Source organism: Panthera tigris, chromosome F2 (genome assembly GCF_018350195.1).
Source record: "Panthera tigris isolate Pti1 chromosome F2, P.tigris_Pti1_mat1.1, whole genome shotgun sequence".
Classification (NCBI taxonomy): Eukaryota; Metazoa; Chordata; class Mammalia; order Carnivora; family Felidae; genus Panthera; species Panthera tigris.
The window spans coordinates 54,035,558-54,048,129 of record NC_056676.1 but is presented as its reverse complement, the minus strand read 5'-3'; the positions used below and the strand labels follow the sequence as shown (position 1 = coordinate 54,048,129).

At 37.8% G+C, this 12,572-nt stretch overlaps 1 protein-coding gene across 1 annotated transcript in view; it reads right to left on the bottom strand.

The window, feature by feature from the left end:
* PKHD1L1 (PKHD1 like 1) overlaps positions 1–12,572 on the bottom strand; it is a 158,151-nt gene that overhangs the window by 14,831 nt on the left and 130,748 nt on the right. The window contains exons 68-72 of the mRNA XM_042973164.1: positions 10,208–10,373; positions 7,000–7,232; positions 6,636–6,803; positions 3,587–3,744; positions 1,346–1,481 (exon numbers count right to left, since the gene is read on the bottom strand). Of these exons, the coding sequence (XP_042829098.1) occupies positions 1,346–1,481; positions 3,587–3,744; positions 6,636–6,803; positions 7,000–7,232; positions 10,208–10,373 (861 nt within the window). The remainder of the gene's footprint in view (positions 1–1,345; positions 1,482–3,586; positions 3,745–6,635; positions 6,804–6,999; positions 7,233–10,207; positions 10,374–12,572) is intronic.

Here is a 12,572-nt window from a genome sequence, read left to right as displayed (position 1 = left end):
ATAGAAAGTGATAACACAGACTCTTTTAGCTTACAAGGAGGCAATATGGCCTAATGGTTAAGTGCATGGCTTCTAGAGCTAGACTGTCTGTGTTCAAGTCCTTGCTCTGCCCTTACCATCTCTGACATTACCATGGACTGAACTGTGCCCCCCGCCCCCTGCCCAGATTCACATGTTAGAGCCCTAACCCCTAGTGTAAGGGAATTTGGAGATGGGGTAATTAGCTTTAGATGAGGGTGGAGACTTCATGATGGATTAGTGCCCTCATAAGAGGAGATCCCAACGTCTGCTGTTGCTGTGAAGATACAGTGAGTAGGCAGCCATCTGCAAGCCAGAAGGAGAGCTTTCACCAGAACCTAACCCTCCTGGCACCCTGACCTCATACTTGCAGCCTTCAGAGAAAATGAATTTGTCTTTAAGCCACCCAGTTCGTGGCATTTTGTTATGGCAGCCAGAGCTATGACAGAGACTGTGGCAAAGACACCTCCTGTTGTCTCAGTTTACTCATCTCTGCCTACCTCACAGGATTATTATTAGAATATTTAACAATGAGGTATTATACACAAAGCACTTATAACAGTGCCTGGCACACAGGAACATTTCTGGAAACATTAGCTATTCAGACTATTAGTAGAAACAGGACTTGCTCCATAGACAGTAATAGATATGGGTTATCCATTCATACTCTGAAGTCTAGGTGATGTTATGACCTACAGCATGCACTTGAGGAATTGTTAACCAACATTATGGGGCACATCTAAAAATGATAAGTAGCACATGTGGAATGGAAGGTATTGGATTTATAAGTACCTTGTTTAACAAAAAGACTTCAATGAGAAGATATAAATCCTGGCCTTGAAAATACTGATAAAGGGACGTTTAGCCTTTTCCCTATATTTCATTTAAATCCAGTTTATTATATTGACTTCATGGTGTTTGGTTGATGTTATACTAGCTTTCTTGGCAATATTTCTGGTGACTGCCAATTAATTTTGGCTCTGACCTCTATGAAATAGAAGTAAAGCAGAAATAGGGTAAACATTCTAAGCAAAATCTCTTCTGTATATAGGATTAACTGAACTACGTGTAGAATGTAAATGTTCTCAGGGGGGCCAACGAATGTGCCTCATACACAAAATCCACATGTGTACAGATAGATAAGAGTTCCATCAGGAATAATCTTTCAGGACACATATGCTATAAATGAATACATCTTAGAATTTGGTGGACCGTGGCAAAAAATATTTTCTCTTTTCATTTGTCAATGGCTAAGGAACTAGAAATATTAATAATGAGACATTACAAAGAATTTTATACATAATTAAATATTTTTCTGAGGAAATACCTGTGTGCAGATGTCTTTTAAGTTCACAGTGTTTCTTTTTAGGGTTCCATATTGTATTTTGGGGGCAAACCAATGTATTGTTCACATAGACATCCAAACGCTGAAGTGTGTGAAAAAAAATCCCTACCATGACAGCCTGTTAAAAATAAACAACATTTTTATTTCTTAAGAAAACAAGGAAACAATATTTAGAATTTAGCACTTAAAATGTCCTTCAACTATATATATCTTCTGTAAAATACTAAAACTAAGTTTTATGAATTGATGATAAATACTGAGTTAAAATTTGTAAATGGTCTTATATTCAACCATTCATACTGACATTATAGCTTAACTCTTAATTGATGATTCTCAGTAGAAAAGTATAATGTAAGAAAGAATTAGTAAAGGAGTATCTCTAAAAGAAACATTTCCTTTCAAAGGTAAAAAAGTTCAATATAGGCTTTGAGCTTCAGGGGCAGGGGGAAATAGGGAATTTAGCAGTGCTCTATAATGCAACCAAACAAATTTAGTTAACATTGAAAAAAAATGCTTACCTCTGAGACAAATTTGGTAGTAAGACTAAAAAATTAGTCAACATAACTATACTCTCTGATTCAATTTTGTTCATTTTCCATGTTTATATTCTTCACATCTCATAATATCAGATGTAATCATAAAGTAAGGAGACTAGCTTTCACAAGGGCAGGGAGAAATTAATAAGGAATATAATAAGCTATACATAGTTTGGGAATCTTCTTTTGAAATTATCTTCAACATCTCAGAACATTAACAGTCACATTACTTTGCAGTTACTTTTAAAATTAAAAATACTCTCTTTCATTCAAAACTTGAATGCCTTTCTAAGCCAGGCCCTATTCTAGGAGCTGTCAAAAGTCCCTGCCCTCTTTGAGCTTACCTTCTAGTGTGAGGAGAGAGACAAATAAACAGTAGAAATAATAAAAAGTAAAATATGAAGCATGTTAGAAGGCAGTAAGTGCTATGGGAAAAGGAAAGGGAGATCAGAGTATGGATAATTGGGAGAGCCAGCTGGGGAGGGGTGAACAGGCTAGGCCCATTGGGGGATTGGAGGGGGTCTGTAGAGAGGGGAAGTTAGCCACCTGGGGTAGAATGTTCCAGGCAGACTCAACATCTGGAACACAGGCCCAGGTGGTGGTAGGTAGCAGGAACACCTAGGAGTCCAGTGTGGCTGGAGGAGAAGTCAGAGGACTCTGGCTCTTGTACAAAGCCCAATGGGGAAATTATTGCAGGGCTTGGGGCAAGGAGTGACCTGGTCTGACTTATATTTTGGAGGTACCTCTGTGGCTGCTGAGGTGAGTATAGACACTAGAGCAGGCAGGGACAGAGCAGCAGCAGGCGTGGGGAGCCAACTGCCTTAATCCAGGGAAGAAATAATGGTGGCTCAAAGTGGGTGGTAGCAGTGATGGTGATGAGAAGTTGTCCAGATTCTGGATATTTTGAAGGGAGACTCAACAGGACTTGCAGATGGACTGCATGAGGAATATGACCCAAAGAGAGGAATCAAGAATGGGTCCAAGGTTTTATCTCCAGCAACTGAAAGGATGAGGTTGGTATCATCTGAGAAGAGGCAGGTGTCTCTCTTTGTTACTCCTCTGCTTTATCTTATCTACATCCCTTCTTCACATTCCTAATACTTTGGGATGTTCGAGTCTTGTACTCTGAGAAAAGAAAATCTCAACTATGAGACTATTGCTTAACCTCATACTCTTTTCCACTGACACGGTATATATATATAAATGTAATCATCCCACCTGAATTCAGTTTATAGCCAAGATTTGATATGATTGAAGATATGTAAAACAACATGCTGTGATCTCTCAGGTAAATTCCAAAGGTGTATTTCTGAAATATATAAATAGCAGCCTGGAAAAATAAATATATAATTCCAGTGACCAATTCTGGATGTGCACTATTTTTATGTGAAATTTCAGGTTTGCTTGCCCATCACACAAATCGTAGGCCTCACTGTCATGCCTCAGACGTAGAGCAGAAAATCAAGTGTATATGGGGGAAGGGTGTTTGGTGTGCATCTATGCTCTCAGGCTGATGAAACCTTCTGGATTGACAGGATTTTTAGTAGTACGCTGATGACCCTTGAAAATGAGCTGTAGGGCTGACAATGTTCAAGAGAACAGGGGAGGACAGAAAGTCCTTAGCACATAGAATGTATGTCAATAGGCAACACCAATAACTCAAGAAATTATTTCTATCTCGTGTTACCTTTTTATGGTCAACATTAAGCAACATCAGTCGAAGATTCTGAGGACTGGTGCCAGTGAAGTAAACTTCATAAGATTTGTTCAGAGCCACAATGCTATGAAACAGGGACAATCTTCTCTGGCATGTGTATCCGGCACACCAGCCATGATCCTGTGGGCCTAAAGCCACATAAGTAAACGTTCATGTTCCATATTATGAATATATTTAGTGCAAAGTCTGAAGACTAATTGTATTAAAAACAAATTGCAGTGGTCAGGTTCAGCATTTACATCCATTATCCATCCACCCATCTATTCAGCGATCTAAGCCATTTCTCAAACCTTAGCTTAAAAAAAGGAAGGCAAGAGGGGCGCCTGGGTGGCTCAGTCAGTTAAGCCTCTGACTTCAGCTCAGGTCACGCTCTCATGGATCTCATGATGACAGCTCAGAGCCTGGAGCCTGCTTCAGATTCTGTGTCTCCCTTTCTCTCTGCCCCTCCCCTGCTCATGCTCTGTCTCTCTCTCTCTCTCTCAAAAATAAACATTAAAATTAAAAAAAAAAAAAAAAAAAGGAAGGCAGGGAAGCCACTTCTCCCTACTACCCATACTTTTATACTGCACAGGGTGAAAAAAGGTAAGTTAGTGTGTTGAGTTTGCACTGGAAGGTCTTTGAAGGAAACAGGTTTCTATGAATCTCTACTTTAATAATCATATTAAAGTCAAGGCCACATGGTAAGAAAGTGCTTGATCTTTTCTCCTACTTATTAAATGTGAATTCAGGTGGGGAGCCTCTTTAGTGAGAAATATGCTGTTAACCATTAATTTGTTAAAAACAGAGCTTGTACCTGGAAACATGGCTAACCCATGGATTCATTAACTTTTTCCTTCAGTCACTCATCTTCATCAGTTAATTTGTGCATTTGACACACTCTTAAGTATGTTTTTTATGAAGTCTTTAATCTTCCTGCATTGTTGTTTTAATACATTTTTTATTAAAGACTGGGATTATAAGCACCATTGGGGGGTCAACATCATTAATGATCTGAGAAATAATACTTCAATAATCCTTCTAGAAAGCCAAAAGACAGTGGAATCCAGACATTTCCAGAACAGGCATAATATGACCTTTGTAGCAAACTATTTCACTTCAGCTGGGTTACAAAACGTTGAGTGAGATACGGAATGATAAATTTTCTTGATGTATTTATTCAATAGCTTTGCTCAATTTCCTGGCTTACTTGGAATTCTAATCAATATTTATAACTGAACTTCAATCAAATTTTGAATCAGTATAAACTTCTGAATCTCATGTAGAATATGAACTTTCTCTTAGCATCCAAAATATAAATTCTACTTTTAAACAAACCTTCTTTGTGGGTTTTGAAAACGAACAGAAAGAAATTTCTATGTATTAAATGAAAAATTTAGAGTAGCAAAAGCCATATTTTAAAAATAGATGAAATTGAGTATTAAAATTTTAAAGGAAACTTTAGTGGTATCCAGTAACTTTTATCTTTGGAAATTTTTTTTCCAATCTAATGTAGTGTATCTCATGATTCCGTGATTCTTTCAATATCATCATAATTTTTGCAATGTTACTATCAATTAAGACTTCTTCAAATTGACAGTCACTTTTAAAAATTTAAATTTATTTTTGGGGTGTCTAGGTGGCTCAGTCGGTTATGGTTCCTACTTCAGCCCAGATCATGATCTCACGGTTTATGGGTTCGAGCCCCACATTATGTGACGCATCTGTGCTGTCAGCTTGGAGCTTGGAACCTGTTTCAGATTCTGTGTCTTCCTCTCCCTCGGCCCCTCCCCCACTCAAAAATAAACTGACATTAAAAAAAAATTTTTTAATGAAAATTTAAATTTATTTTTAAGAGAAATGTCATGTCACTATTGTAAGTAGAAAGCTTGTATTGTCTTTCAGAAAAGAAAAATGTAAAAATAAATAGAATAAAATCTTTCTCCACCATTTAAAAAGAGTAATTAGAAAACATCTCCATTATTCACTGACTGGTCTAAAATTCTTCCCACAAGCTCTCTGCTTTGTAAGATTTAAAGGCAACACTTGTAACTGGGTTGATTGCAGGCCAGAGAAACCAGGCAAATTGTTGATGCCACAGAAGTGGGGAAAGACTTGAAATCATGTAACTTTGGGACACCCCTGATTTAGCTCATTGTATTCTCTTCGACTCATTTTGAAAAATGAGTATTTTTGTGGCGTACTGGCCACTTTGTTGAATCGTGGGATATTTCAGTACATGTTTTGACAGTGCCAGGGCACAGAAATCTTTCTCAGGCAGGTTACAGGCCCCTTCGGCACTTAAAAGACTCTTAAGCCTTCTTAGGGACTAATCTTTGGGCCCCTGACTATTTCAGGGTAATACAACGAGTTTCTGCCCTCTGTTTTCTGCAGATGTTAGAAGTTCATCTTAGGTATTCAAAAAGTCCTGGACTTCTGAGTTGATCTGAATTCTTATGGAGGCCACTGCCGTCCCTCTGTACTAGAGCCACCCATGACCAGAATGTAAGGAGCCTAAACTCTGGAGCTTGTCAAGATATTCTTGACAGTCAAAGGAATTAAGAAAAGAAAAAAAAACCCAAAACACATTGTTTCAAGATTAAGCCTTATAAAGATTCATGAAAATGAAAAACAAGTGGGCTGGAAATACCTGTTCTCAAGTATTCCAAATAACACATTATCTGTTGTTGTTGTTGTTGTTTTTTCACACTGTCTGTTTTTTAATTTATGTAAGGCAAAATGTCTTTTTGGAGACAGGCCAATTTTTCCTTCAAATATTTATGCCACCTTATTAATACAGGTATGAAGATCACTCAAGGAATAACTTTCCTCTTCTTCTGATGGTCAATTTGCAATAACTGTCCTTGCTTTCTAATATGGGAAACTGTTTAGGTGTCAAGCATCTCTCCTGCACACGTATCTTTTCTTACAAACAGAAAGTAAAGCAATCCTGATGTTTGCTAGTTTTATATGTGATGTCTCCATGCATGTAATAAATAGCAAATGTTTGAGTAACTCTAATTTGTTTACACTGAATACCTACCATTAATGAGATCAACATAACCATTGCTCACGACAGCCACTGGTGAGAGTCTTCGAGTTTCTGTGTCAGAATCCAGGCTTTCAATAACCATCATTGCATATTCCATCCCATAGCACCGATAGCCCTGCCATCGTGGGATGTATTTACAGGTTGAATCTCTAATAATTCCTAGAAAAACAGATATATACATTTTAGTAAGGAAAAGCAATCTCTTTGCAAAAGCATCAACAGACTATATTTTTCATTTACGTAAGATTAGTAAGTAGAAAATATGTTATTGATTGAGTACCCCAATTAGTAAACATAAAAACATATGTACTTTGTTTCACAAACTTGAGGACTAACAGAATAATATCCAACGAACCTTTGTAAGGCGCTTTCTCAGTGACAGGAATTCTACTTCCATTTGGGAATGTGAGCATCACCTTAGGAATTCTGTAGTCTCCAATTCCAAATTGACTATTTCCATTCCATTCGTATTCTGCTTGAGGTATCACTGAACCAGAATTTCCCAGAAAGGAGCCATCCATGTCTCTGAGAAAAGATTTCCTTTTGGCATCACAAACCATGTCTACACAATCAGATGGATTCACCTTACTGTGGAGAAAAAGTAAGACAGATGAATATTTAGATTAAGTATCCTTCCCCTGTTTCTAGGGGAACACTCAATTGAGTGTTGGATAAGAGAGTATCCAGGAGTGCCTGGGTGGCTCAGTTGGTTGAGCGTCCGACTTTGGCTCAGGTCATGATCTCACAGCTCGTGAGTTTGAGCCCCGTGTTGGGCTCTGTGCTGACATTTCAGAGCCTGGGGCCTGCTTCGGCTTCTGTGTCTCCCTCTCTCTCTGCCCCTAACCTACTTGCATTCTGTCTCTGTCTGTCTCACAAATAAATAAACATTAAAAAAATTAAAAAAAAAAGAGTATCCAAAAGAATTTTTGATTGATTGAATCTTATCATTTCAGAAAGGATTCAAAGTAGGACCAAGTAGCATATATAATTAGTATTGTAATGAGGTCTGCTTTTCCATTCTGTTGGTATTATTATTAATTCACTGGAATTTCAAAAGTACAAGTTATACCTGTAGGATATAAAATTAGAATTCCATTTTGCTATTCCATATTTTGTTGGGAAGATTTCATCTTTCTACATTGCTCACAGTGTACTGACACTGTCCCATCAAGCAGGTGAACAGTTACTCTGTTGTGCAGGACATACAAAATCCCTGTGCTGGCAGGGAAGTCTTTATTATTTTTCCCTTCCTATTTTTTTTTCATGGGTCTTTAACATTTATAAGTATTCTATGCTTAGTATAAAATAATGCAAATACTTAATAAAAGTTCAGTCTCCTTCACTTTCCTATCTCAAGCTCTTAGGCCATTACCAATTGCAGATTAGTATATATTCCTATAGACTTTTATTTATGTAGATAGAAACAGATATACTTGGATTATAATTGTTATGCTATATATTTCAGTAACCGTTATGTAAATACCCAAACTGTAAGAGATGAAATACTATAAAGTCATTCATTATGCAGTTCAACCATACATGGCATTCTGCCTTCAACTTGAGCTACCTGGAGTGTTGATTGTTAGCTGTTTCTAATAGTAAAATAGGTGCTTAATTTGCAAAATACTGCACACTGCATAGTATACATGGTATATTGTGTAGTTACACTATGTCGTGCTACATGGTATGGGGAAATACATCTTATTCCAGAGTTATAACAACAAAATAATAATGGAAAGCTCAGGTCTATTAGATAGTGTTTAGCATCTTGCTCCCTTTTTGCTGTAAGGGGGACATGTGGGGTAAGTTACTATACTATACTACTGTACTATAACAGTTTTGGAGATGACGTGAATACATAGTTCATGTGTTCTCTGTATTCAAGTATGAGAAGAGTGCTTTTGTGAGCAAGTCTGTGGGAAGAGTACCCAGTGGCACACTTATATTATGGATTAGGGCTCTGTCTTTACTTCGTATCGCAAAGAAACAGAGGCTGAAATATAGATTTTTGTTCAAATGATTTATTGAAGGAGTACCATCAAAAAAGAAGGAGAGAAGCCACATAGGGAAAGGGAAAGAAAACAAGGTGACTGTGGTCTGTGGGCTAGTTTCAATCTTATCTCAGGGGTACCTCTGGATCATTAACTGTACTGAGAGTTGCTTCCACCTGGAGATAAGGAGGCTGCCCTTTTGAACTCCTGTATAAACTAGTCATTTTCCATGGATTGCAAAAAGGTGGTGTTAGGGAGGGTTTTAGCCCCCCAAGGCTATTCCTGTTTGGCTAACAGCAATTTTCTGGAAAAGTGGGCAACTGTAGGTTATTATTGGCCAACATTTAAAGCACTAGGGCCTTGTAAAGGGGATCTGAGAGAACATCAATAGCATCCTAATAAAAGCACAGAGCTCAAAGACTATTTTAAAATGTATTTTCTTCATGACCTAGTTATTAAAATTATATATTACATCTGAAAGATTCAATGATAACTAAATAGGAGCTAATAATCTGCTAGTGGGGGGAGGCTCTATTGAGCCAAAAATACTACAGTTCAATAATTAATTACTAAATGAAGAGGTGTGCAGTTATCATCAAAACAAAATTAGATGATAAGCACCTGGGTGGCTCAGTCTTTGGAGCATCTGACTCTTGATTTCAGCTCAGGTCATGAAAGTGTTGTGGAATCGAGCCCTGTGTCAGGCTCCACGCTCAGCATGGAAATTAAGATTAAGTGCTTAAGATTCTCTCTCCCCCTCTGCCCCTCTCCCCAACTCGTGTGTTCTCTCTAAAATAAAATTAAAAATTAAAAAAAAACCCCACAAAATCAGATGAAGTCAAACTATTTATGAAAACACTGCATTTCTGTGAAGAGATGTCTATCTAATTAGCAGTATTCCTTGTCTTCTTCCTATACTGAAAATGGTCAAAGATCTCTCATAAAATATTTCTTTCCTCCAATCTTGTCTTACATCTAAATTCCTGATTTGCATCTCCTACAAAGTGTAGCAGTTATCGGCTATCTTCTTTTAAGATTTAGAATCTAAGTGGCTCAGCTTCTAGAAATAGTCTGACACTGACTTTTGTGATTAAAAAGTCACTGGGCTAAGTTTTTGCATATTCTCAGTCACAGTGATTATAATGACTGACATTTAATTTCAAAGTGCATGATGGAGTGAACATGATAAGATATTTGGAAAGCAACGGGAAACAAAAGAGGTAAGGAAAAGGGAAGAAATGATAGAGATGTCTCTCATTCCTAATGATTATTTATGGAGAGATATTAATGTACAACACGCTCCTAACCTGGTCTCAATATTTTATGTTGAATGATGGTATTATCATGCATGGAAAAAACATAGTGAGAAAATATACACATCAAAGCCTACTTTTTCAATTTAACTGAAAATACAGATGCATTAGCCTTAATTTTCATGATGCTGATTAAAATTTTATAGAAATTAATATTTACTTTAATATAGCAACTTTCTCAGATCTATGATGGGGGAAAAAGACAAGGCAAAGCTATAAATACAGGAAAGAAAAAAAACTGGGATTTCATATATTATACCTTATATCAGGCCTGTGTATGAATATTTTTGATTGTTCAGTGGTATCAACCAGGTGTATGTTCTTCACATGGATGGGATGCTGTAAATCTTCATTTAAAGGGTTAGTAATGAATATCACATTAGTTTCACCTGAACAAACATTCTTAAATCCAACAAATGTTGAACCTAAAACATAAATAACAAAAAAATAATAAATAATTTTTTATGAAGAAAGTAATAGAATCAGTTTCATTTCATGTACATTCCAGCAAACGCATCATTTAACACCACCTTGAACAGGGAGCTCTTTCCTTATGTGGTAGCTAGTCCTCCACTAGTTATGTTAGATTGTTGCTTCCCTATATCAATACCATTGAATAGTCCTCTCATATTTTCTCTGAGCTTTGATATGTGATTTGCTGTGACTAATGGGACAAGCGCAACTGTGATTTAAGTAGATCTGAAAAGTCTTGTGTATTAGGGCTTGCTCTCTTTTGGTGTTCTTGGGGAATCTTGTGATTTCCAGAATGTGAATGAGACTAGGAGAAATGTGGCCCAATTACTCTGGTCAAAGACCAGCCCAACCATTAGCAAGCACCAACCACCAGACATGGAAGTGAGACTGTCTTAGACAACTACTCCCTATCCATCCTGTAAACTGATGGCAGCCTATGGAATAATCCAAGATGAGACCAGCAGACAACTATCAGCTGAACAGAGCCCAAACTGCCAATCCACAGAATTATGAGATAATAAATGGTTGTTTAAAGACTCTAACTTTGGGTGGTAATTTGTTATGCAGCAAAGACTAACGGACACATTGTTTTTTGGGTTTTTTTGGCCTTATTTCATATATTGTGTGACCAGAAGATAACATTTATTGAATCCAAAACTTAATCTCCATTGTACTTAAAATCCAATAACTCAAAAATAGGAGAAAAAAAAAGGTGACTCCAGAATTCTTAAATCAGTTACGTGCTATCTACTACTCTTCCTGATACTTTTTTCCTAAGATGATATTGTATATACATGAATATGAGCCTGTAGATGAATATTAATGAAATAGCAAAGTAGTGGATACTGTTTGTAAGCTGTATAGATCTGCTTTCCTGGCCCAGTGCACTGCCCCTTAGTTCCTGTGTTGGCTGCTAACTACTCACAGCTGCCCCCTTCTCTGGAGAATTGCCTTCGATCAGATCAGATGACAGCTCTGTCTCTTAAGAGATTATGCACTCCTAGCACCACCACCAAAAGGTTACCATGCCTGATTGGCAAGTGATACAGAAGGCTCCCTTGCCTCAAGAGGGGGAAACTAAGTGGTACAGCTCACACTGCACAGCCCTGCGAGGTTTCAAGAAGGAGCTAGACTCCAGCTGGGACCATATCCTTGCTTACTCCTTCCTCTGCCCTGTCCTACTTCCCTCACTCCCTTTCTTGTGAACGTGTATCATTCATAAACCACCTGCACAAGAATCCTATCTCTGGCTTTACTTTTAGACCACCTGATTTAGACAGCTGGAACCATAAGTGGTCCTGGAACCATATAGTGTAATGATGCAATGATGAATCTAGTTCACTTGCTGTCTAGATGGGAATGAGGACACCCTTACTGGTGGCAGGTGTAGTACTGACAGTCTCTGGAATGCTGTAACAGTGCAATTGTTAAGATTTCACCTGTGGTAAACTGGGATAATATCAAAGTGGAAAGAATTGCTCTGGCTTGTACAGTAACTTTGGCATTTGAGTGGAAGAGGGGAAATAGTAATTACAAGGAAACTAGAAGAAGTCAACTGTTGACCCTCACTGATGCTTTGAAGAAAGAAAATGTAAGTTGTGGTGATCAATCACAAATTCAAAGCAAACCTCAGGATCTAATCACAAAACCAGCAGAACGTTCCTAGAAGGTGGAATTTCAGACTGGCAAGTCTCCTACTTCAAAGTCATGGCTCTAATAGAAAAGAAATGGAACCCTGAGTTAGGATGGGAATATAGAAGAAGATGAACTTCAACCTTGAAACTCTGGGTTCCCCTTGAATGTCCAGATCTGTGCAAGTGGTCCACTTCTTCCTTATTAGAGCTTAGCTGCCCTGCCCTACTTGTTTGAAATCCTGACAAGACTTCAAAAGAGGTAGTTGTTTATAAGGAAAATCTTGCCTTTTTCAGGATCTGTCTCTGCCTCCCCTTCTAGAAAACAGAGCAGTAAGCCTGGTCAAGTCTCAACATGGCCTCACTGGGAAAGCTCTAAGCATGCTATGGGATGAGAGGAGTTATATACCAAAGGAACTGCACAAGCTGAGTAACATGTACTGGCAGGAATTAGGAGTATATATTGGAGAGTAAACTGTGATGGTGTTAGATCAGGGGTAAAGAATATAAAGCTAGACA